The 26033-nt window shown below is 53.7% G+C and overlaps 1 protein-coding gene across 2 annotated transcripts in view; it reads right to left on the minus strand.

Annotated features, from left to right (window-relative positions):
• Nucleotides 1-1256: 1256 nt before the first annotated feature.
• The window catches only part of LOC144943154 (uncharacterized), a 101443-nt gene continuing 76666 nt past the window's right edge, over nt 1257-26033 (minus strand). For both annotated transcript variants that reach the window (XM_078870380.1, XM_078870379.1), the window contains exons 12-15: nt 13070-13095; nt 10394-10696; nt 4185-4316; nt 1257-3507 (exon numbers count right to left, since the gene is read on the minus strand). In XM_078870380.1, coding sequence (XP_078726506.1) covers nt 1387-3507; nt 4185-4316; nt 10394-10696; nt 13070-13095 — 2582 coding nt within the window. In that variant the 3' untranslated portion in view covers nt 1257-1386. The remainder of the gene's footprint in view (nt 3508-4184; nt 4317-10393; nt 10697-13069; nt 13096-26033) is intronic.

Consider the following 26033-nt stretch of genomic DNA (forward strand, 5'->3'; position numbering starts at 1 on the left):
TAAATCCACGGAAGCCGGGGCTAAATTAGTTCCCGCTGTGTTTCGCTTGGTCGGACCCGTGGTGGGTCCCCCGTGGTGCCTACCCGTGGTACATCCCCCGCGGTGCATCCCCGTGGTGCATCGAACGAGACGGCTTACTCTTCGCCGTTTGCATTCGAGTCGTCGGTTGCGCCGCGCGAGGCGAATGGGGTCGCGGCTCTCCGCACCCCATGAGCGGAGTAAGTTATAATAATATTTTTTTTATATCATAAGCACGGAGCTTTCTCCGCAGTCCGCTTTTCAATCCGATCGCACGGCAGCCGCCGGCCACCCGCGACTCATTACGGCGTCAAACTGTCTCCACGGACGGACGCTCAGGTGGCTGCGTTGTGGCCAACAGTCGTGGTTTTGTTTTTATTGCAAGCCGGGTGGAGGGCCGGGAGTCGGGGGGGGGGGGCGGGGGGGGGGCTCTGACAGAGGCAGCTGCGGCGACTGCCGAGAGACGAAAATGAGCGAAGCATCGCGGTGGAAGCGGCACGACCGCAATCGCCCCCCCCCACCACCACCACCCCCCCCCCACCCCACAACTTCACACAATCAACGCTAAAACGCCCCTCTTCTCCGAAAGGCGAACAACCGCGCACGTGATTAATTTATTCACTATTTTGGCACATCACGGCAAACTCGGCGCGAGACGATGTAACGGCTCGGAGCCCTGGACTTGCAACAAAACCGGTGAGAGGTTGCCGGACCGGTTCCATCTCCCGGAGCGGAAATTGAAACAAAGAGCAAAATCACACTCCCCCCCTCACCCCCCCCCATTGCCCCATGCCCCTCTGTCCACCCAGCGCTTATAAATGGCCGCGGCACGGTTAAACAATCTGCAGATCGCACGTGGTGGGGCTAAAGTGTGGGTAATCGCACCCCTTCGGAGATGTCCGACTGCCGTGGAAAGGGAGGGAAAAATATCCTCTCGGGGGGGGGGGGGGTCTCGATAACCTTCCCGAGCGGAGGCTCTTCCGCCAGCAGTGGCGTGGAAAAAGCAATTGCAGGGGCTGCCCCCCGGGTTTGTCCTTTTACAAAGGACACACCTGGGGGGCCTGGGGGGCCTGGGGGCAGGAGAACAGCGAAGATGTCGACTCTGCCCCTGAGTGTGGGTGAGCTGCGGGTTACACTGTGGGGGGGCAGGGGGCAGAGTGGGGGGGAGGGGTGCGGAGGGGAGGGGGGCGGGGGGGGGTACGCATCGCGCCAAACCACGTACCCTGCTCTTGCTTTTGTCTGCGGAGAGCCTCGCCGCCGCCGCCGCCGTCGGCGTCGTCGGCGGACTGTCCACGTCGTACATGGACCGCGCGCGCCGCGCCGGCGAGCCGGCCCCGCCGCTGCGCCGCCGCTCCCCCTCCTCGGAGATCACCTCCGCGCTGGAGCAGAGCGAGCGGCCCAGCGGCCCCCGCGAGGCCTCCCCCGCCGCCGCCGCCGCCGCTCCCTTCCCGGATCCGCCGCCCCCCCCCGCCCGAGCCGCTCAACCGGCCCAGCTTCTTGCGCCACAGCCTGGCGAACGACGCGCCGCCCCCGCCGTCCGCCTCGTGGGCGGCGGCCGGCGACTCCGCGAGCGACGGGCCGATGTCGCCCGCGCTGAGGCTCCGCGGGGAGCTCTCCAGGTCCTGCTCGGCCACGGGGAAGGCGGCCAGGCTCGAGGCGACCTTGCCGTGGTCCCTGTAGTAGCTCTCCAGGTCGTCGCACAGGTCGTCCAGGTTCTTGCTGCAGTCGGTCGGGTGGGCCCCGTGCCCGTCGTACGGAGGAAGCACGCCGCCGCCTTGATTTATCGCCGACGGCCGCCGCCGGGGGCTCGCCGCGTCGCCATTGTGCCGCGCGGCTTCCGAAGGAAACGCGGCGTCCAGGTCCACCTCCCCGTAAACATTCTCTTCCTCCCCCTCGGAGGGCTTCTCCTGCAGGGTGGGCAGCGGCGGCAGGGCGCCGGAGGAGCCCAGGCAGAGCAGGTTGTCGTAGACGCTGCCCGACGGCCAGACCCAGTTGTCGTACACCGCCTGGACGTCGGCCACATCGAACGCCTCCGCCCCGGCGCGGCTCGGCGACGGCGTCTTCCCCGCTGCACGAGCGCCTCCCCGCGCCGCGCCCGAGGCCTCGTCCGGAACGTCGGCGGGGAAGCCGAACGATCCCGCCGGTGCCGGCCCGGCGCCGTTCTCCTCCCCCTGTTTGATTTTCTGCAGCTGCTGGGCCCGCACGAAGATGGAGTTCCGGACCTTCCCCTGGGGGATGTGCGCGAGGCTCTCTCGCCGCTTGACCGGGGCGGCCCCCCCCCCGCGCGTCCTCGCAGCCCTCACGGTCGTAGTAGTTCTTGATCTTCTCGATCAGCTGCCTGTCCTTCTTGGACAGCGAAGAGACTCGGCTCAGTTGCAGCGTCTGCCCGTGGGAAGTCGCTCTCGCGAGCGTGCCGCCGACGCCGTCGCCGTCGCCAACGTCGCCGTTGAAATCGTGCCACCATTCCGATTCGGTCGAAGTCACCCCATTGCCGCCACCGTTTTGGTTCAGGAGGTGCGGCGGAAGCGGCCGAGGTTCGCCGCAAGCCTGTTTCACGTCAAACTCCTCGCCAAAACTGTCGTCGCCGCCGCAACCCTCCAAAAACTCTTCGACTTCCTCCTCGATGATGCCATAGCCGTTGGCGTGAGGACCGAAGGGTTCACTCGGGCGATCCATGGGCGCGGGGAGAGGGCAGGGAAACCCGTTGAGTTCCGTCGCATCGCGCAGGTTCCAAGAGACGCGATCGGCGGCAGCGTCGGCGTCGGCGCGGGCCCCGCGTTTCGGCCGTCCGGCGGCGTTGGCCAGGACTTTGGCGGGTGAGCGCGGCGAGAGTGGCGAGTAGCACTTCTCCGCCACCGTCTCCTCCCCCTCCTCGGTGCTGCTCCGTCGGCTGCTGGCGCTGCTCGGGTTGGTCGAGGTCGGCGTCGCGAGCGCCTCCTTCCCTTCCGCTGTCGCCGCGGTGGTGGCGGTGCTGGCTCGCTCGTCGGGCGGCGTATTAGGGGGCGTCGCGGAATCCCGGCCGCGTTTGCCAGCGTCGCCTCCGCCGTCCTTCGCTCTCGTACCGTCACCCTCTCGGCGAGAGTTCGGCGAGCCAAGCGTCGAGACATCACGCGTCTCGCTCAGTTCACGCGCGGAAACGTCCGCGGTAGGATACCGATCCGGCCAATCAACAGCAGCCGTTTCCACTCCGAATTCTTCATTGTCGCCATCGTCGATGTCGTCATCATCATCATCATCATCGTCGTCGTCCTCGAGATCATCCCCCGACGACTCTGTGATGGCGACATGATCCGAGTCAGTGCCTTTGTTGTTGTATGCCAGACTCAGAGAGCGGCGGCACCTGGGACTTAAGAGAGGCCTCAGCGTGGGCCCCGGGCTGGCTGCCGCATCGCCGTGGTTCAAACCCAGAATCTCTCGCAGGCCCTCGGTGTCGTCTTTCAGAAGCGGCATCTCTCTTGCCGGGGAGGGAACAGTGGGCTCGGCCGGACACTACAAAACAACAGACACACCGCAACAACAATTTCAATGCGTATTAGGCATTGCATTTTGTCATTAAACCAGTTTGTTTCGTAGTCCACGTGTCCTATTAGAAATCCCAGTTTCCTGAAGATCTCACAACGGGAACCTTATGTCGCCAACTAAGAGGCAATCCATCGCTCTGCAGGTCGGCGAAAAGAGGCCCAAGGACTGGTTCCAGACGTTACTCGCCATCGATGTCACCCGTGGAAGGGAATCGAAAATTAAGGTGGCCGGTTGCAGAGCACAGTGCCCTAACCACGCCACCAGGGCACTCCCCCATGCCAAAATGTCCACCCCTTCTATTTACGTTTTCCGTTCGGAGGCGGTGTCAATGATGAATGGGGCGAGCGGTGTTTTAATTCGTACTTGTGCACGACTGCCAACACGGTCCTTTAACTTTTAATTCTGTTTGACGGAAGACCCATTATTCACACATTTAATAAACAGAACATAAATCATCCCTCTAACCATCTCACTCCGCCCGCCCTCACCCTCGCATTCCACCCTCGCAGCAGGCGTCGTTCGTGATCCGAGACCGTGAACCCATTTACTTGTCACGACGACGCTCGAACGACGCAAATGTCCCCGGACGATGCGGAGATGGGGGACAGTGGTGGGGGGGGGAGGGGGTAGTGGTGGAGGGATACCTGCGCTGTCGTGAGACCCTGACTGCGTCCGACATCGATGGAGCCCAGTGGGGCCCGGGAGGCAACCTCATCAGCATGAGGGGTCATCGCCGAGGTCACCCCTGCCGCCGCCGCCGCCGCTGTTTCCTCGCTCTGAAACAAACGTAAACAAAAAATGTTTTACCGCGGTGATTCCAGCCGGGTTTGGCCTGGGAACCGCAGGGGACAGGCACCGTTAGCGCAAAAAGAAAATGTTTTTATTAAAGACAGTAACATTTCAGACACTTTACAGAAGTGGGTTTATTATTAGTGTGATCGTAGAGTGGCCCTTAGCTGGGTATAGTACATCAACCAATTAGGACTGTAACACGGACAGACGTAATAATAATTTGTCCACCTTTCTTCATAAGTGAGACGTGCTTCGTAACATACCGCTGTGTGGGGACGTGCTGGGACAAGTGACTTCTCCACGCTGGGATCTTGACACGCGTACACTTTCGTGTGTTTGCGCGCGTCCACGTACGCGTGTTGGGAGCGGTGACGCAGTGGTTAGCGCGCCGCGCTACGAACCCGGGAACACGAGTTCGTGCATGGCCAACACCGATGACAATTATCTGAATCGGTATTGGTCCTCGCCGAGGTCGACTCAGCCTAAAATGAGTTCCATTCTCACTCATGACTAACTAATATGAGTGACAAATATCTAAATCGGGTGCTGGACCTCCCCTTAGGTTGACTCAGCCTTCAATAAGTAATTGGTGCCTTGGCGACCTTGGTAGGTGCTCGCTGACAGCACTTGCCCCAGCAGTCTGTCAAAGCACGGTTGGCTATGTATGGTGCGAAAAAAGTTCAACATAAAAGGCTTATTGGGGGGCTGGGAGGGGGGGATGTTTGTCGGTGTGTGTCAAACCACAGATTTACTCCATAATCAAAAATAAATGTAAAAAAGCCATATTTACCTTCAAAATTGCACCACGTGTGTTGTGTAAGGATGATATTACAATGTTGACTGTGAGGTTGTCTAATTTGTGGAACGGTCTGTAAGCACACATCACTCCCCCCCCCCTCTTTTTTATGGTGGGTGTTAACACACAAGCCTCGGAGTGTGCCGATGCATCTACAATGCCTTTTATCTAACCAAGGAAGAGCTTGTTATCTCACTTGCACAAAGGAGGCATGTTTAACTGCAGCTGTGTAGGTACCGGTAATTAATTTCTTTTCCAATTTGGTTACTGGGTAATTTTCTCATCCGAGCTGTGACTTTGGCACAAGCAGTGGGCTGAGAGCCGTGCTAATGATACCTCGCGTTATCGCGGCGTGGATTTAAATAGCCTCCAAATGCGACCGCACTGCACGGACGGCGTACATAAACGGTGGGCCTATTTTATTTTCTCAAGATTATCGGGAGGGGCAAATTCGTCATGAGCGTGGATTTGAACGGAGGGGCAAGGAGGAGCCAACGGCACGGGTGGCAGAGAAGGGAGTTCCAGACCTTGGGGGACAAGAGGAGAATGAGCGACCTCCCACTGGGCACATGTTGACTTGGCTGGCAACGATGCCACTGACCTTTTAACGTCCACTTTTCGCGCAGCGGTAACACGCTTGCTCCTCGCAGCCAGAAGGACCTGGGTTTGATCCCTAACCAGAGGTCACAACCGGGTACCCGATACTCGTACCCTACCCAATACCCGGCTACCCGTACCCGGCCGGGTACGGGTACGGGTACCCGTTTGCGACGCTGGTGCGGCCGGGTACGGGTAGGCCGTGAGTCACCGGTGAGTAACCGTTTGTCACTCATTTCGGGTAGGGTACGGGTAGCGTACGGGTACCCATACCCGGCCGGGTACGGGTACCCATTTGCGACCCTGGTGCGGCCGGGTACGGGTACGGGTAAGGAATCAAAACCCGTTTGCGACCTCTGTCCCTAACTCGGGTGCCTTTTTTGCCTGGCGTTTGTACGTTCTAAAAGCCTTCGGCCTTCGTGCGGCAGTCTGGGTAAATAAGTAATTATCATTATTCTAATTGTTGCAACAGAAGGCGAGCTCTGTCAACTCCCTGCACAATTACCGGGTGACATAAGAAACCGACTGATGCCAGCTTCAATTAATCCAAAGCTCGCATCAAACACGCAACACGAGATGGCAAGCTGCAGCCTACAGGCGAACTGCAGGCTGGCGGAGCACACACATTGTTCTGCACAGGGACAGCTGCCACTGGGATCCCCTGGGTTCAGGGCGCAGCAGGGTAATTGAAACGGTTGAGATCAGGTGTGATCAAAGTTGCTTTGTGTTGTTGGGGCATTTAAGAAAGTGCCATGTAAATACAAACCTTTATCCTTAATTGCGCTCGCGGTTTGAAGATGCTATGGATGACGTCAACTCGGAATGCCGCTGCCGCGAGAGAACGACTCGGAGGCGCGAGGATGAACTACAGACGAGCGCCGTCATATTCTACCACCCCCAAGTTCTGTGGTCCTTTATATATGAAGCCATTAAGGTGTTCTTGCCCAATTAATTTAGTATTGACACGTTTAACCCTTTCCAGTTCCGATGACCTACATGTACGTCCGCGTACGTCATCGGTTTTTCTTCCGATTCCGTGCCGATGATCTAAATGGCGTACACGTACGTCATCGGTACGTCTTCATTTCGGAAGATGCAGTGAGGCTCCCACAAGGCCATGCGTGAGGGCGTGTGGCACAGTTGGGCGCCAGCTATTATAGAGTGCGGTCGTGTCGCTACGGTTCTCTGCGGTGAGTACAATGTCTTTGAAAACAATGACGCTACTAACGCTGCGTTCCGAGATTCAGTGGTGAATGGAACCCCCACCCTGCAACTGGCAGATGTCTCCAAACAGGAAAGGCTTAAGCGTCAAATGTTTACGGGGACAGGTCCAGGAAGGAGATAAAACAAGAAAGAAAACTCGTGCACGTGCACAGATTCTGCAACGCTCTCCAACATGGGTTTGTCCTCCAAGGTACATATAATTGGCGATGCGAACATAACGATTCAGGCAAAGATGACGTCCCGCCGCGCGGTAAATGTTGCGAAATGATGTCGCGCGCAATGACGTCACCGAGAAGGGGAGGGAAGTCACGTGTGTGCGTGCGCCTTGACCCGAGAGGTACACGCCATGAGCGCCGGTTTTTTGTTCCTCACTTTTCACAATCCTTTGATCGATCTCACTCGTCTTCGATGGGGCGAGTCGCTACAAGCAACCCATATTTATATCGTGCCCTGCCCACACCATTCTGACACTTGCACTACGCCCATTTTAAACCTTCATAAACAGTTTGCCTTTAGAGGCTAACCCCTCTGTTTTTCTCCACCTGATGACGATCGCTTGTGTCGCCATCGGAACGTCGTAGTTTCTTCGTAATTTCTTTTTAACCTATCTACGTGACTTTACCGGAAGACCCAAAGAATAAGCATATTTATATTCCTGTGCCCCCCCCCCACCCGCCAATAGTTACAGACCAACGACAGATAGACGGGAGTCAATGCACTAATGGGTCAAACCTCAGTAGAATCCCAAGTTGGAAAGCGTTAAAATTCCACGCACGGCACGCGCTGTGCCAGTGGCACAGGTGCCCCCCCCCCCACCCCCTCCTTCGCAAATGATATTAATTTTCTGTGACCAAATTCCATATTTCCAAACAGACTTACAGATATGTAAGCAATTTGCCGGAACACGATTGTATTTCTCCGCGTCCCCTCCTTCACGTCACGCGGCTGACGCACCATTTCCAGTACACGGCGGCATTTTATTTATGCCCTTGAGAAAGCCATAATCCACTCGATCTTTAAATAGATTTTTTTCCCACTCCCCTTCCTCAAATTGTTCGTGTTTATGAACCCCTATTCGACGCGCTCCTGCGTTCTCCTTTGGTCTCTCACTCGCCATGGAACGGTGAGGGGGGGGGGTAGAGCGTCCTGGCTCCCGAAGGTGATCAAATCAGCCCCATCATCATCGTCGTCGTCAATGCCATTGTTTCCATCATCGCCACATCCACCACATCCTGACTTCTATCATTACCACTGGCATTGTTTCCATCATCAACACCACATCATCACCATCGCCACATCCACCACATCCTGACTTCTATCATTACCACTGGCATTGTTTCCATCGTGATCACTAACTCCATCAACTCCATGATCATCATCAACACCATTAGCACATCCTTCACATGATAATCATCATCACCATCACCACCTCTGTATGATTCATTTAGAGATACCCCAACAATTGTTGATGATATCACGCTTGCAGTCAAACGATCGCAGTCAAACTCACAAAGATTCCCCGTATAGCCTTAACAGACTATTGGGGTAAGCAGAGGTGTGGACTCGAGTCATGTGACTTGGACTCGAGTCAGACTCGAGTCATGAATTTGATGACTTGCGACTCGACTTGGACTTGCATAACAATGACTTTGTCCCACCTATGAGATGTGGACTCGAGTCATGTGACTTGGACTCGAGTCAGACTCGAGTCATGAATTTGATGACTTGCGACTCGACTTGGACTTGCATAACAATGACTTTGTCCCACCTCTGGGGGCAAGTGCTGTTAGCGAGCACCTATAAAGGTCGACACGGCACACGAGGGGGTGGGTGGCCAGCATCACGCCCGGCCGCCTTTGTCTCCCGAGTGGCGATGTTTATACACATCACACCAGGTACTCATTTCAGGCCGAGTCGAACTAGGGGAGGCCAAGTACTGGTTCAACTAATCATCACTGGTGCTGGCCGTGAGCGGGAATCGAACCCGGATCTCCGGGTTCGCAGCACAATGCGCTAACTGCCACACCACCACTCACACGCTCACCCTCTCACGCTCACCCTCTCACGCTCACTCTCACACGATCACTCCCTCACGCTCACCCTCTCACGCTGACCCTCTCACGCTCACCCTCTCACGCTCACCCTCTCACGCTCACCCTCTCACGCTCACTCTCACACGCTCACCCTCTCACGCTCACTCTCTCACGCTCACCCTCTCACGCTCACCCTCTCACGCTCACTCTCTCACGCTCACCCTCTCACGCTCACACGATCACCCTCTCACGCTCACCCTCTCACGCTCACCCTCTCACGCTCACTCTCTCACGCTCACTCTCTCACGCTCACCCTCTCACGCTGACCCTCCCACGCTCACCCTCTCACGCTCACCCTCTCACGCTCACTCTCTCACGCTCACCCTCTCACACTCACCCTCTCACGCTCACCCTCTCACGCTCATCCTCTCACGCTCACCCTCTCACGCTCACTCTCTCACGCTCACTCTCTCACACTCACCCTCTCACGCTCACCCTCTCAAGCTCACTCTATCACGCTCACCCTCTCACGCTCACCCTCTCACGCTCATCCTCTCACGCTCACTCTCTCACGCTCACTCTCTCACGCTCACTCTCTCACGCTCACCCTCTCACGCATGAAATCCCGAATCAAGTCCGGATATGAACTGCGCCACACGCTCGTGTTTTGATTCTCGTCTCGGTGTGCTCCACTTTGTATTCCTTACACCTCACAGGTCTCCCCGGACAATAAGCAATGTTCTCTCAACGGGATCTCACCTGGTTGTGCATAAAGGTTACTCGTGAATGTAAATCAACCCACGCGGACCCCACACCCCCCTCCCTAATAAGGACTACTGGGGCAAGTGCTGTTAGTGAGCGCATGGCAAATGAGAGGCTCGGTGTGGCCAGTGCCGCACCTCCTTCACCTCCGCCACCGCTGATGCCTGCACACCATTGCCAGTAACTCGTTTAAGGATGAGTTGCATGTATGTATGTATGTTGAACTTCTTTGACCTAGATGAGGATCAAAGGAGGTTCCATATTCCACTCACGCCTGGTTTTGTCCATGACTGACAATCAAATGTGGGTGGGCAGCAGTGCAAAGCCCTCATGCACCAACACAGACAAAACAAAGACAACGATCCCCCATATAGCCAGAATATGCTTTTGGCGTAAGTGCTGTTAGCGAGCACCTTGTCTCCATTGTGGCGACGTTTGCACATCGCACCAGGTACTCATTCAAGGCTGAGTTGACCCAGGGGAAACCCAGAGACCGGTTCAGATAATCGTCACTGGCCAGCAGGAACCGAACTTGGGTCGCCGGGTTCGACTTGCAGCGCACCAACCGCCCCACCGCCGCTTCCCCACCAGTTCACGCACCACAACGACGCAGGCGACGCCAACGCGGCCGCACGTCCCGCACACTTACCGAGCCCTCTCCGCTGCTCCGGCCGCGATCGCGAAGCGACGCAGCGGCCGACCCCCGGCGCCCGGCGTCGCGCCGCAGCGAGGGGGGCGTGGTGCCGGCCAGTGCGCCCTGTCCCCCGTGGCCGCCCGGAGACCACGGACTCCCCGGATCGGCCGAGTCGCGGGACGGCCGGCGGGCGATGTCCAACCGGGGAGATTCGCGGGGCGGCCGGTGAGCCGGTCGCAACGGATCGTGCGGTGGCAGAGGCAGCGGTGGCGAATCGGAGGTCGCGTTCCCGCCGGGCCTACGCGCGGCCGCCTCGGGCTGCGCACGGATTCACGGGACGAGAGGGAACGTCGGCGCCCGCTGCCGTCAGAGCGATTGACCCGCGATCAGAAATCGCAGGAATAAGGAGATCCTATTCAGCCCCATCGTCAATTTAGAGCGGACAAAAAACTGAGTGGTACAGCTTTTGTCGTGCAGAATGAAAATGAAGTTCCCACCGTCGCACGGGTCACTTTGAATCGTTCGATTGGCTTCGATTTGTGTAAGTATTGCACGTTATATTATACAAGGGTCACATTAATACATGGGGTTGGAACGGTGGTGCAGTGGCTAGCGCACTGCGCGATGGATCTAAGTTTAATTCCCGGCCATGGCTATCCACCATTAATGATCGACATCTGTACCGGACCTGCGCGCCCCCCCTGCCCCCCTCCCCTTCACAAAGCTGCACTGACCAACGTGGTGAAGTATGGTCAAACAACCCCCACGATCGAAAGCCGTGGGCAGGCCTCCATCCAGCAGTGGACTGATGAAGGGCCGTAGATTATTATCCCTTGGTAGTTTAACTTGTTATTACTCAATACATGCAATGGGATCTTGCATGCGAGAATAGAACGCTTACAATATATTCAAATTAAATGATGCGCCGATGGGGCATTTAGGCTGTAGGAGCGAACAAAACTATACAAATGAGATGGAAGAAACGAGAAACATACAAAATGAGACAGTGAAAGCGAGAGGAAGAGGGTTCTTGAATCACAACGGGATCATCGCGCAGCTGGGGAGTGGGGGGGGGAGGCGAGTCGTTACATACCGGGCTAAATTACAGCCGGAGCTGTCCTGGGCTGAGCTCAAGAAAATATTTACCCTCCCTCCTACTGCTGTCGGGGGAAAAGGGATGGCGGTGGTTGTGGGGTGTAGGGGGGAGGGGCATTGGGGGGGGGGGGGGGTGGGGTCTGGAATGGTTGTAGAGCCCCTGGAAAACATTCCATGCGAAATCAAGCCCTCGTTACGCGCCTAATTAACATCACTCGGTCGATGCGTTTCACGTTTCAGACGAATGCCGCCGTGCTCTGGACCGTGAACGCGTTCACGGCCCGGATCAAGCGGTCGAAATGTCACCGTTTAACTTGGCTTGGACATTACGTGGGGGGGAATATAGTAGAGATGGTGTAAATATTTTGACGTGTTTATTTTCGTATAAACTTTCATATTTAATTCATATCTAAATCGGAACCAGAGACATTCATAATTTACTTGTGTTGTTCGTTCCCCTCAGGACAATGTTTTGACGCTTCATTTGTGGGATATTTAATAATATTTTTGCTTAAAATGTTTTTCTGGCAGCAAGGGCGAGCGAATCAGTCAGCCCAGGTCGACAACTGCATCGGTACACTGGGCACAAGCTTGGTATGTGTCTAACATTCCCGACCATCTTATAATTAATCCGGAGAATAAGGTGCGTGTGGGTATTCTTATCAGACGCAAAAGTTTCTTGATGTTTGGCAACTGCCTGATGATTCTGTTGGAACCAATTGTCAAACATGCGTGGATTGCTCTCCGACAATGCCGGTGGTGCTGCTAAAGCGGTAATAAATTGGCACGTTTGTTGACAACTTTCCTCATTGGCCGTGTCGGGTGGAGGAGGGTTTTTACCACAAGCCAACACGTGCTAAAATAAAAAAATGTTCGACAAGAGCCAGAATAACGTCTCAATCTAATTCTAGCAAAACCCAAAGTAGTTGCGGAATTTTTATTTATTTTGGAATTCGTGGCAGCCTGCAACGACTGCCACGGGTGTGTTTAACGCACTCTTGACAGCGGACGGATCGCCATGGGAATGATTCCACATGGGGCCTGGCCACAGCACTGTGTGAATTTAACTTTTTTTCATGCTTTGCCTCCACGCAAGATCGGTTTCGAAGTGAGCAGACCACTTCGCTGCTAGCCTGGCGAGAACCGGCGGATCGTAAATAATGTACCAAACGAGAAATAAATAAGAAACACAAAAAATAATGTCATACCCCAGCCGAACATCTGCGCGTTTAATTAAGAGCTTCGTCTAAATGCAGATTTTTTTTTTCCCCGCGTATTCCAGATGCCGCAAAAATAAATGAGGAAAAAAAGAAACGAATCACGATCTTATTTTTAATAGCGCAAAGCAAACTGCCGCGTGATTAAAAACGAGCGAGAACGCCCCTATTCATTTTTCGCGTCGCAATCCTATCCCTGCTCCCCTCTTCACCCCCCTGCTCTTGCTTGGCTTTTGCGCGCCCATTTCGTTCCCACATATCATCACGCCCCTCTGTCACTCAGCAGAACGTTACCGTATTCTGCTGGCCATTCGCTCGTTTAATTACCGAAAGGCCTAAGTGAAATAAAAAAAGCACAAACAAGAGACGCAGACCGTACCTTGCCTTCGGGTGTATTCTGATCAGCTGCGGACGAACAAACACAGGGAGGGGAAGGAGGGAGAGAAGGAGAGAGCATGTTAGGTCTAAATCACAGCGGCAATTGCGACGAAATGAGAAACGCTCTCCGTCTCACGCCATCGATTATTCACGCGGAGTCATCGGGGGGTGGCTGTAGTACACGAGTGTCAATCTTCGTGCAAACTGATAAAAAATATATCATACCGCCACTATTCCCTATTCATTCCCTGTGCCCTATCGATTGCAATGAGCAGATGCCACGTCGCGATTGATCGGGGGAAATCAAAATGCCGTACCTGTGGATAATTTTTTGGAAACAATGAAACATTGCTTGGATACATTACACGCGTGCACATTTATACGCGCACACACGAGGAACGCTGTCGTTGCGTGGACGCTCGGTGCACTGGCCCTGCGATGATCCAGAGGTCGCTCGGTCAAACGACGATGCAAGTTTTTTCAATCGCCCCCCCCCACACCTGTCCACCCGGCAGTATAAACACGTGCACACTGATGTTAGTCGATCAGCAGATCGCCTGTGGTGGGGTGAAGTGTGGCTACTGCCAATTTTTAAGACGTCTGAATAAGGGTGTACTTTAAAAAAATGGCATTTTTTGCCAGTATCAAAGAAGAGGTTTTACCCGTTTTGCCAATAAAACAGGTGTTAAGATGTTAAAACACCTAATAGAAACCTTTTGCAAAGAATCTTGCCTGTACGTATGAATATATAACTTTTTTCGCGCCGTATGTAGCCAACCGTACTAATCGGAGGTGCGGGGGAAGGACAACAAACTAAACATAAAAAGCAGTTCTAAAGAAATGAATTTTCAATCTACATGATGATTTAAAAGTGCCATAGCTCCAGTGGCTTCCTAATATCGGAAGGAAGAGCGTTCCAGACGGCCGCAGAAGCGCATCTGAAAGTGCGCGATGCAGTGACCGTCTTTGTTCGACGGTTAGCCAAAAGCCTCAGCTAGCGAGGATGACCGGAGTTCGCGTGATGATGGTTTATGCTCTTTGACGAGATCAGGGTCTTCTGCAGCATCATCGAGAGGTGTTACCCCGTGAGCTCCCGTGAGCGGAGGCTCTTCCGCCAGCAGTGGCACTAGCAAGCTATTGCAGGACAGCGCCTTTACTTTTACCTTTCTCACGTGCGTGTTTTTCTTCATTCATTACGTCTGTTGCACCAAGTCAAAAGATTACTCCGGCAGAACCCGAGAAACTGAGATTCTAAAACTTAGCCAAACTATATTTTTCGATTTAAAGCTTTTATGACTGCAGGGATTCACAGTCTTGGTTCTTTCGGTAAAGTCACGTAGAAGGGAAATAACCAAGAATATGAAACTATATTTTATTTTACCAGCTAAGGCCCACTGAGCTCTATAGCTCTTTTTTCAGAAGCGAGCTGCCCACAAATGATAGCCCAAATGAAGTGGCTTATAGCGTGGAAATGTATCGCGGCCAAATACTCCGCACGCACGTTTCTAAATGTGGAGGGAAAAACCGGAGGACCCGGAGAAAAATCCACGCGACCACGGGGAAAGAGACACCCCAAATATGCAGGCGTCATGGTCGGGGTCGAACCCACGCCCCCTCCTGCATACCAGGAGAGGCAGTCGACATCTTGCCACCGTCGTGCACCTTTCACCGCTCCTCCCCCCCCCCCCCGACACTCATCTATCTCTGTGGATGGAGAGTTTTTTTTCGTCATTGCCTGAGACTCGGCCATGCAGCGGTTCTCACGCTCAAACAAATTGGCATCTCCTGTTCCCGCCACTCAAGAACCACAACAAACGCAGTAACAAAGGTGACACTCAACACACAGCCTCAACAGAATGTTGGGGCAAGTGCTGTTAGCGAGCACCTATGAAGGCCAGAAAGGCATGCGAGGGGATGGGTGGCCAGCACCACACCCGGCCGCCTTTGTCTCCCAAGCGGCGATATTTACACATCTCACCAGGTACTAATTTGAGGCTGAGTCGACCTAGGGGAGGCCCAGGACCAGTTCAGAAAATCGTTACTTGCGTTGGCCGTGAGTTGGTAATCGAAAAACTTGGGTCGCCGGGTTCGTCGAGCAAAACGCGCTAACAGCTGCGCCACCTCTCCACCCACACTCAACACACACACACAGGCACACACACAGGCACACACACACACAGGCACACACACACACACAGGCACACACACACACAGGCACACACACACACAGGCACACACACACACACAGGCACACACAGGCACACACACACACAGGCACACACACACACACAGGCACACACACACAGGCACACACACACACAGGCACACACACACAGGCACACACAGGCACACACACACACAGGCACACACATAGGCACTCCCATTTAGCATTGCAGACTGCCGGGGAGAGTTGCTGCCAGCGAGCGTCTATCAAGACTGGCACGACACACGGGGGGAGGGGGTAGGGGGGTGGGGGGCGTGGGGGAGGGGGTTAGGGGGGGAATGACAGGGGACACGATTGTGCGTGGCTGCGGGCTGCCCGTGTTTTCACATGCGTGGCGTCGTTCACAAAATTGCATCTCGCAATCGCTGAGGAAGCAACGGACACGCTGAGAGGCAGCCAGGCGGCGACCAGTCCCTAACCAGTGCCCAAGCTCTACAGTCCTCCACATATGTGTCAAGATGTTTTCAGCCAATTGATGAGTGTTTACACGTTGGGAGGAAACCGGAGCGCCCGGAGGGAAACCGATAAAATCTTTGCGTGTGAAGGGGGGAGGGGGGGCAGGGAGCAAATCTCTACACCTTACAGAAGGGAGAGAGATGATCAGGGCCGGCCCGAGGCATAAGCGAACTAAGCGGCTGCTTGGGGCCCCCTGGCCACCAGGGGGCCCCCGAATCGTTTTTTTTTTACAATTAAATAACTTAAACAAGTGATATAAATGAATTAATGAATGAATGAATAAATGATTCAAGACAAGAAAATTCTGTCGACAACTGCTGCTTTGTCACGGCTCACGGATGTCACGGCTCATTGACAATTCGCGTGGGCGCGGGCGCGGGCGCGGGCAGGTGCGCGCAATTGTACGTCACGATAATAAATACGCCTAAGCCATGTCACAAAAAAGGACGTATCCCTCTGGTGCCGAAAAAAGAAAAAAGAAAAGGACCGAGGAGGAGAAAAAAGAGCGAGATAAAGGTATGTTTGCATTATTATTTACAGTATGTTTTGTGCAGCAGCAGCACAAATTGTGCTCACGTCACTTGAGGAAGCAGCTAGCTAGTCATGACTCATGATATTTTTATAAGCCATAAAAGTGGTAATATAACGCACCAGAGCTAAATCCCCGCCACAACAGTGAAATGTTATTAATATACATTTATCTAGGTAGTAGGTGTGTATTTCACGTTGATAGATATCGGTTTAAGTTGGAGAAAACAGCGATGACAAGCTTAGCTAGCATTGCTGTTTGTGTTGAAGTGAGTATCTTTTTTTTTGTAACATTCTATTTTTGATTAGATTAATGTTTGTCTATTTTGGTTTTATTTAAAAGATTGCACATTTAATGCACATTTGCAAATAATTTATTTAATATGTTTTTTGTGACCGTTTGTATTCAGAAGTTTTAATAAAAGAGTGAAGTATTTTAAGTGTTGTTTTTATTTTTTATTAATACATAACCTCACTGTATTCGTTTATAATATTCGCTATAACATTATAGTGTGACATTTGTGTCAATAATCTTCTAGCACAGATGAGTCTGCGTGGTGGGAGGGGGGCCCCCAAATCAAATTCTGCTTAGGGCCCCCAAGAGGCTCGGGCCGGCACTGGAGATGATATTCGTCTGCGATTTGCTGCACTGCCTTCTCCTGGCGAGCCAGGGTACGGCACCTCCTGGGCGCCCTACAGGAAGGGAGTTTCGCCCGCAGTCTTGCGATCCACCAACCCTCGCCTTCACAGCGCGGCGTTCTGGGCGGGTGCATAGCCACCACCACTCGTTATAATCGTTAAATAGAGGGCGCTTTGGCCCTTGAGTGGAATCTTTCTTTTTTAAAGGGAAGTATAATGTTTACGATTATTCATTTTTATAAGGCGTGCTGATTTCTTAAACACCCTCTGCTCAAATAAATAAGCCCCAAATATCCAATCCAAGTACAAGAAAAACAAACAAACAAACAAAGAACTCATGGGAAACCCAGAATACGGCTCAGAAAAACAAGGCGCCGCCGGCCCGTCACGGCGTCGCGGCCGAGGATTGAAACGCGATGAGCCAGCGGTCCGGTGCTGTGGTCCGGTGCTGCGGTCCGGTGCTGCGGTGCGACGCCACCAGACACCACCACCGCTGCCCTGCGACCTCATACCAACGCGCGCGTGCGCGCACGCACCTACCCACCCATGCACAAACACGCTCGTGTATGAATTTGTGGGAGCTTGAATGAACCACGCTTTGCGCTCGCGACGCCGAGCGGACATCGTGTAACGGGGCGGGCGGGGGGAGCACGTTGATTAGCCGTCCCCTTTTGCAGGCTTCCCCCCCCCCCCCCCCAATCGGATTTGCACGCTTGCCGAAAGGTCAGCCTTGACACAATAGCCGGTCAATGAAAGCCCAGGGGGGGGGGGGTGAGGTAGAGTGGAGGTTGCGGCAGGGGTTGGAGAGGGCAGGTGGCTGTTGAATTGATGGGGGGGGGGGGGTGCTGATTGTAGGGAAGGTTGTGTGGGGGACCGGTTGGGATGCGGAGCATGAGGATGGATCGGGGGGGGGGCACGGTGGGAGCGGGGTCCCCGCTGGCTGCCTTATCGGCTGAGAGTGGCACACATGCACGCTCCGTTGCTGGCGAGTGGGTGGGGGGATTGCGTAGCCGGTCAATGCGGAGTTTAGCGATGGATCCCCGCTCGCCGCTCGCATGACTCCTCCGGCCGACATCGCAAAAAGCATTACAAAAAAATTTCGGAAAAAGTCTGCGACCGTTCCAATCGGGTCGTGTGGAGTGAGCTTATGCAGAGGGCAGAGCGTGGACTGGCAATGCAGAGGCCACCGTTTTAAATCTCCCGGCGCGGCAGGTGAGACGCCGGTGCAGGTTTATTAAAACCCGGTTGGCCCCTGTGCACCCAGCAGTGACATCGCAGTGAGTCGACCGGGAGAGTCGCGTGCCGTGGTGGCGTAAAGTGTGGGTACTCCCACCTTTTCCAAGACGAGCTGGTCAGTGTGGAAGAGTAGGCCAAATACACCATCCGGACAGAGGGGGTTTGTGGGGGGGGGGGCTGCCCCTAGCGGACGCCCTTCCGTCAGCAGTGGCGCGCGGCCAGCAATTGCAGGGATGCAGCTTTGCCTGTTGCAAGAATGGCCGCTTGCACGCTCTGCACGTAGCGTGCGCGCGCGGGTTCATCGCGGCTCCGTTGGCAAAACGCTCTTTAATTCGTTGCTCTTTGTCTATCCTTCTCCAATTTTCCCCGTGTCCCGGGGTTTGTTTTTCCACCTCCGATTTGCGTTGCAGAGTGCTCGAGATGCCGTTGCGGCAATTAAGCGCTTAATAGCATGCAAATCCTGATCCTCCTTGTCGATGCGTTGAAGTGGCGGCTCACTCTTTGGCATACCGCGCTACGAACCGGGCGACCCGAATTCCAATCCCAGCTAACGTCAGTCGTGAATGACACTTGAACCAGTCCTGGTCAGCACCAATCTCCCACTTCGTAATAAAGTTTATTTTTTTTCATGGGTCAGATCTCGTAAATATAAACGCGTCGTTAAACCCGTCACCAACCGACGCGGCCGTTTGGTGAGGTTTATCACGTAAACAAAACGTGCCAAACACGTGCCAATTAGTTGGTACTTCAGGACAGCGGTGCGTTGGAGAGGACAACCCACGACATTCACAATTCCAGTGCAGTGTTTTTCTGGTGATCACAACTGACTTCGTCAGCCGATTTAGCCAGAATTGTTTATCAGTCTTCAACAGTGTCCAGGTGATGTCATCACTGTGAGCCTCTCAGATGCACAAGGCATCCAGTGATGGATTAAGAGGGCACAATTTTTGTTGTTTTATCATCGCAAAGAGCAAAAGATCAGGGTGGATCGTGTCTTATTACTCAATTAAGCAAAGGGGGGGGGTGTTGTTGGTCATCTCCATTGGTAGGCCAGAGCCAGTGGTGTAAATTCCACATTCCCACGGCAAGGGATAGTTGCTTCATCACGTCACACAAATAGCACCGCTGCGATGTATTAATCACCAATTTAATTCCACAACATTCCAGTAGGTTTTGCGTAAAAAAAAAATCCGCTGCATCTACCTTTTGCCAAAAACCTCATGCTCATCAATAACACTGCACTCAAGAGGAAACACGCATATATACACATTGTTACGCTTCAAGCGATGAACCTTCGATATAACAGAGATCTCACTTCTGTGAATGAGAGGGGGCTACTTGCCCTTTGTGCACCGCCGCCAAAATTGTTTGTTCACCCTTTTGAATGTTGCGCCACTTCGATGGCCCTTCAATTTACCCTCCAGTTGTGCCATTCAAATAAAAAGACAAAGACCCACCACGTAGCCTCAACGGGCCGTTTGGGCAAGTGCTGCTACGAAGGCCGGGCACGGCACACGAGGGGCTGGGTGGCCAGCACCACGTCCGACCGCCTTTGTCTCCCTCGTGGGCGATGTTTACACACCGCACCAGGTACTCATTGCAGACTAGGGGAGGCCCAGAACCGATTGAGATGTACGTGTGTACGTTGAACTTGTTTCGCACCGTACGTAGCCAACGTGCTAATGAAAGGTGCGGGGGAAGGGCACCAACAAAAAATCGTCACTGGCAATTGGATGTGAGCGGGAATCGAACTTGGGTCGCCGGGTTCGGAGCGCAGCGCGCATTCACCACGACACTACCGCTCCCCACACGTGTGTGCGCACACACGTGTGTTTACACACGTGAAACACAGTTCCTTATCGCATTGGGCGAGGTAATTTAGCAGGAAGATTGAATGACCTGCCCTGGATAAGAAGAGGGTTGTTGGACACGCCCCCGCCGCCAAAAAAAAAAAATATCGATCTGCCGCGTCCCCCAATCAAATAAGTCATCTTCTGTCCATCAGCGGCACGGCACATGAACCCTGCTGTGTTGTCTAATTGCCGTCCAATCCGGTTACTGCAGCACCGACGCACGACCTTACACCACGGAGCCGCGTAGCACGACTGGGCGGATTGTGTACGTGTGTGCGTGTGTACATGCGTGTACGTGTGTGTGCGTGTGTGTGCGTGCGTACGTGTGCATGTGTGTGCGTGTGGGAAGCGGTAGTGTCGCGGTTAGCTTGCTGCGCTACGAACCTCGTGATCCGGGTTCATTTCCCGCTCACGGCCAACCCCAGTGATGGTTATCTGAAACAGTCCTGGGCCTCCCCTAGTTCGACTCAGTCTCAAATGAGTACCTGGTGCGGTGTGTAAAAATAACGCCACTGGGGATACAAAGGCGGTCGGGCATGGTGCTGGCCACCCATCATCCTCGTGCGCAATTCTGGCCTTCATAGGTGCTCGTTAACAGCACTTGCCCCAACAGTCTGTTAAGGCTATCTACGGGGGATCTTCATGAACGCACTGCTCACACAAAGACAAAGGTTCCCGCCACGCTGTCACGTATGGCCGTGCAGACCAATGGGGCAAGTGCACGTGGCGAGCAACCCCCGAAGGTCATCGTGGCACACAATGAACGGAGTGTGGTCAATGCCACACAGCGCCTGCTGGGAATAAATGAACGCTGAGTTCACCTTGCGGAGGTCCGAGGCGGATTTGGATACCCACTTGCCGTTGATGATTAACGTGACCGGGAATTAATTCCCAGGATTGCAGTGTCCTTTCCTAACCAATATGCTCGCGGTCTTCACAAGCTCAACATGATCTGTTCATTCATTATGCAAGGAGCTCAATGACGCCACAACTCATCTCATTTGCGCACGCAAATTAAATCATTAGCGTTGAAGCTAATGATTTAATGTGCTACATATTATAGAATTTTGCATCGAACTAGGCCCCTTTCTCAAAGAGAGGGGTCCTCGCCTATAACACCTGGCAGTTCACCAGCATTGATTCAAGTAAGCCCATGTGAATATTTACGTCAAAACCTGTCCACAGTTTGCTCGTACCAAATCAACGCCACAGAAATGATACATTCCCAGAAGGCCGTTGGGGCCGACGGGGGTATGCAACAAAAATGCATTAATTTATTAACGCTGAGAGGCAGGTTATACGCGAAGGAGACATTACCCGCTTGACTATTTTGTGATTTGCAAGTAGACGGATGCTGCCGCCCACGGCCCGTCAAACTTGGCGACAATTAACGGTAATTTTCCAGTCACGTTTGGGCGCCGTGCCGCGGGGGAACACGACGGCCCGGGGCTCCCGCGGGATTCGCGTTCGAGCGCCCACGCAGCGGTGGCCGGCACGTGACGCACGTGACGCACGCGGCGAGCGCCGTTTCCACCGCGCGCTGCGCAACGTCGTCGTCGCCGCCACCGTTAGAGGCGGCGACTGTACGACGGCACGAACCCGGCGGTGTCGTAACCTGTGACTCAGTAAATGCGGAGCCGCCGGGGCCGACATTGGACACGTTTACTGGGGACGTGACCTTCGTGGTGTGACGATCGTTCGCTCGCTCAGACTTTGCGGCACACGTACGATTGCGCGTAAACACAGATGCACGTCAACGCACGAACATGTGCACAGATGCACGTAAAACTACGCGTATATAAATGCGCGCGCACGAGCGAACATAAAAACATAAACAAAGGCACGTTCACGAGTGCACGCAATAGACAGACAGGCGAGCACGCGAGCGCGCGGACGCACAGAGGCGCATGCGCGTGAATAAGAACCGGGCACCTGGCAACGAGCCGCACACCTCCCGCACCCGGAGGGCTCGCCGCGCCGTGGAGTGACGGCATCGGAGCTGCGATGGCGACCGTCGTAATTGGCTGGGTAAATCGCGCCGCACGATATGGAATTTCGTGAGGGCGGGGGGGAGGGGGTGGGTGTTTTTCGCCCAGGAAAGTCTCACCGAGTCTCTAGATTTGCTTCTCAAGGGGTTCCCCAGCTGTGCGCTAACATCGCCACTGTTGAACATCTGTGACAAAAGAGCTTCACAGGTTCCTCCAGTCTGAGTAAAGTATCCGATTCTGATCGAATTGAGAGAGTCATTTGCGGGTTACTTTACCGGCATTGGGATGTGGGGTTTTGCCATGTGCGTCCGTCGAAATGCGGGAATAAAGCGGAGAACCCGCAGGAAACCCACGCAGAACTGGGTGAGAACGGACAAACTCCACACAGATAGGCGCCCGGGTCGGGAATCGAATTGAGGCTCTTCCTGCTGCGCGGCACGAAGCGTTACCGCTGCGCCACCCTGCCGGCAAAGTTAATTACATTTTTAATATATGTACGTGGAGAGGGGGGCGGCGATCGTTTCAATCGGCTCTTTTGTTTAAAAGGCCGCATGAGTTACGGGCAGTTTATCTGGAGCCCCCGGGCCGCGCGGGGATGCGCGCTGTGCCAGGTGAGCCGTAATGATCCTCCGTGCGTGGGCGTAATTGAACTGGACGCGTAATCCAATGCGGCCAAAGCAGCCAATTAAGACGAGCGGGGCTACCCCGTGGGGCGCGAAAGGGTGGGGGGGGTTAGGCGGGGGTGAGGGGGGGAGGAGGTTCTCAAATGTCCGGTCGCGGTCGCGCCGAGCACGGACGTTGCACCCAGCCACTGGGAAGCCGGCGTTTCGTCAGAGGGCGCTGACGCACGTTTGGCTACGTACGGCGCGAAAGAAGGTCAGCGTACGTACATACATTCTCTTAACTGCCATCGAAACATCTTAAATTATTCAAACCTCGGCCGGTGAGCCTCAACTTTTTGTCACGACTGTCAAATAAGTTCTGCGCAGTTTGCGTCAAAAGGGGTTCATGAAAAACAGAACTGATGTATCGAAATATATTTATTATTACTCTACTTCCTTTGAGAGGAAAAAAAAGGCACGGTTCTCGGCACCATTGGCAAATATTTACACGTCCTCTTTTTTCTCTCTCTCTCCGAACAAACACATTTAGGCCGCGGTGAATGAGAAAGGGTAAATAAACACGGCACTCATTTGTGTTTGTAAGACAAAAAATGCGGAGCAAATTGATCCTGTTTGTTTCACGAATAAACCTTTCATTATTGCACACATGAATCGCATTAAAATAATTTGTAGAGATGTCCTTACCCCCTCAATTACAGCCATTTAACTTGTTGATAATGGCAACAATTATACGATGATAAAAATAGGAGCTCATGGATATGGGAACAAACACCAATTACAGACGCCACATTGGCTGCTCAGGAACGTAAGGGGGGCTTGTGCGGAGCAACGCCGTAAGGGATGATGGTCGTCGACGGATGATATTGGTGACAGAATGGCAGCTGAAGGAAGCAACGCACCCAAGAGTTCAATCACCCTGCAGATCGGTTCACGTGGGTGAATCTGTGTGCAGTGGACCGTCCTATGGCACCTGGGTCTCTCCTGTGACCTCCTTCGCATAGCCTCAGAGTGCAGCTAACCGCCCCTCGGGAATCGATTGGCACAGATGGCAATGTGCGGTGTGAAAGAAGTTCAACATATACAACCTGGATTTGAAGCTTTCGTGACTGCAAGGATTCATATTCTTAGGTTTTTTCGGCAAAGTCACGTAGGTAAAAAATTATTTTACTTTTATTAATTGTATCAATTTTCATTTTTTACCTACGTGACTTTACCGAAAAAACCTAAGAACACATATATATAACCTGGCACAAGCAACGTGGTGACGTCACCGCCGCTCTGTGGCAATTTCGCGGCTGCTGTCGCTGGAGCGGCGGTAGTGGCGAGTGTGCTGCGCCACGAACCCGGCGTCCCCCCGAGTTCGATTCCTGCTCCCCGAGGTCAAATCGGCCTCAAATCATTACCTGGTGTGGTGTGTGAACAACGCCACGGTGGAGACAAAGGCGGCTGGGCGTGGTGCTGGCCCCTCACCCCCTCGTGTGCCGTGCCGGTCTTCACAGGCGTTCGCGAACAGCACTTGCCCCAAAAGTCTTTGCGTTTGGAGTGGTGGCATAGAGGTTAGTGCCCTGAGTTATGATCTTGAAGCCCTCCCGTTAGATTCATGGCCATGGCTTGGCCGAGTCAACTCAGCCGCTTTTCAGGACCTTTCGCGAAGAGAGACTTGAGACTCGGTGAGGCTTTCCTGGGTAAACAAGCGTAATAGTACTACTACTACTGTGTGCAAGAGAGGTCACTTGAAGGCATCGCAGAAGTAGTTCTGCGATTTCTGCTTCTGCGGGCCGTTTTCTAGCACGAAGGGTGGCACTGCGCAGTGAGAGATCCAGACCCGATACTTTGTCTCACGACAACGTGACCATTGATGGAACTATCTGGGATAAAATTTGGGGGAAAGTCCAAAAATAAGTCAGGTGTTATTAACGGCAAGAGACGTTTGAGCATCGAGCGTCGGGCCGCAAGGACGAGGCCTCGCAACAGCAACGAACACCCCAACTCTCGGCAGGCGTCACTGCTCATTGACCCGGGGTCACACAACCGCCGACCTTGCCTGTCAGCGCGGCACTATCGCGCCGTGACGGATGGCCGAAGATGACGACGATGGCGGCGACGACGTCACTCCGCCGATTGATCACGGCCTGTGGGTGATGCCGGATGATTACAATGATTAAGGCTTTCCTCGAGGCGTCGACAAGAGGGGGGGGGGGGGGGGGGAGACAGCCGTTTAACGCACGCGAGGGCGCGCGACGGGAGGTGAGGACAGGAGGGCACGGATCGGCGCTAACTCACCGCCATCGATCCCGCCGCCGCCGCCACCGCCGCCTTGGACGGAGCCATCCCTCTCCCCTTTGCGAGTGCTGCACCAGAGGTCGCAAACGGGTTTTGATTCCTTACCCGTACCCGTACCCGGCCGCACTAGGGTCGCAAACGGGTACCCGTACCCGTACCCGGCCAGGTACAGGTAGCCGGGTATCAGGGAGGGTACGGGTATCGGGTACCCGGTTGCGACCTCTGGGCTGCACTGAGGCATCGGTGGAACTGGGACACGAGAGGGGCAGCCCGGGCGCGCAGAGACAGCCCCATAATTATTCTCATTATCGGTGACTATGAAGATTGATATGACCGTATTCTCTGGATGATAAGTTGCTCCGGTGATTAACACGCATCCACCAAAGCGTGTGTCCGATGTCAATCTAGTTATACAAATCAGGTCACGCACAAGGGTTGTGGGAAGCAGCCCCCAATTTTTTTCTTGGAAATGCAGGGGGAGAAAAAGTGCATCTTGTAATCCGGAGAGTACCTGCAGTGGCGATCGGCCATCAAAGGATGCCGACTGAACCGGCTGGGCCACGCGTACGAAAGGGCATCGGAGGGAAGGGGCCACAGCAGGGCTTGAGATTGCATGTACAGCTCTTGTGTCAATACGCTGCTGGATGAAGGGCTTCACGTGGGTCTCATGAAATGGGTAAACGAAGACAAGGGTGATCACTGAAGGGCTCTAACCAGAGCTTAATTTCAGCCGGGTTGTGTCCGGGTCTGTCTAGGTCAATGACCCAGAAAATATTACTCTTTGGTTCTTGCGTTAAAGTCACGTAGAAAACAATTAAATGAAATAATAGAATACGATGTTTCGATTGCAACACAAGCAATCATCATCATCATCAGGTACACATGAATGAGAAAACAAACATAGGAAATTTCGATTTAAAGCTTTCGTGACTGCACGGATTCATCTTCTTGGTTCTTTCGGTAAAGTCACGTAGAAGGGAAATAATAAAATAAAATAAATAAACGTTATTTTATTCTTCTTATTTTTATTATTTTATTAAAAATAAAACATTATTTTATTATGTTTTATTTGTATTATTTTATTATTTCCCTTCTATGTGACTTTACCGAAAGAACCAAGAAGATGAAGCATAGT

The sequence above is a fragment of the Lampetra fluviatilis genome, chromosome 30 (assembly GCF_964198595.1).
Source record: "Lampetra fluviatilis chromosome 30, kcLamFluv1.1, whole genome shotgun sequence".
NCBI lineage: Eukaryota > Metazoa > Chordata > Hyperoartia > Petromyzontiformes > Petromyzontidae > Lampetra > Lampetra fluviatilis.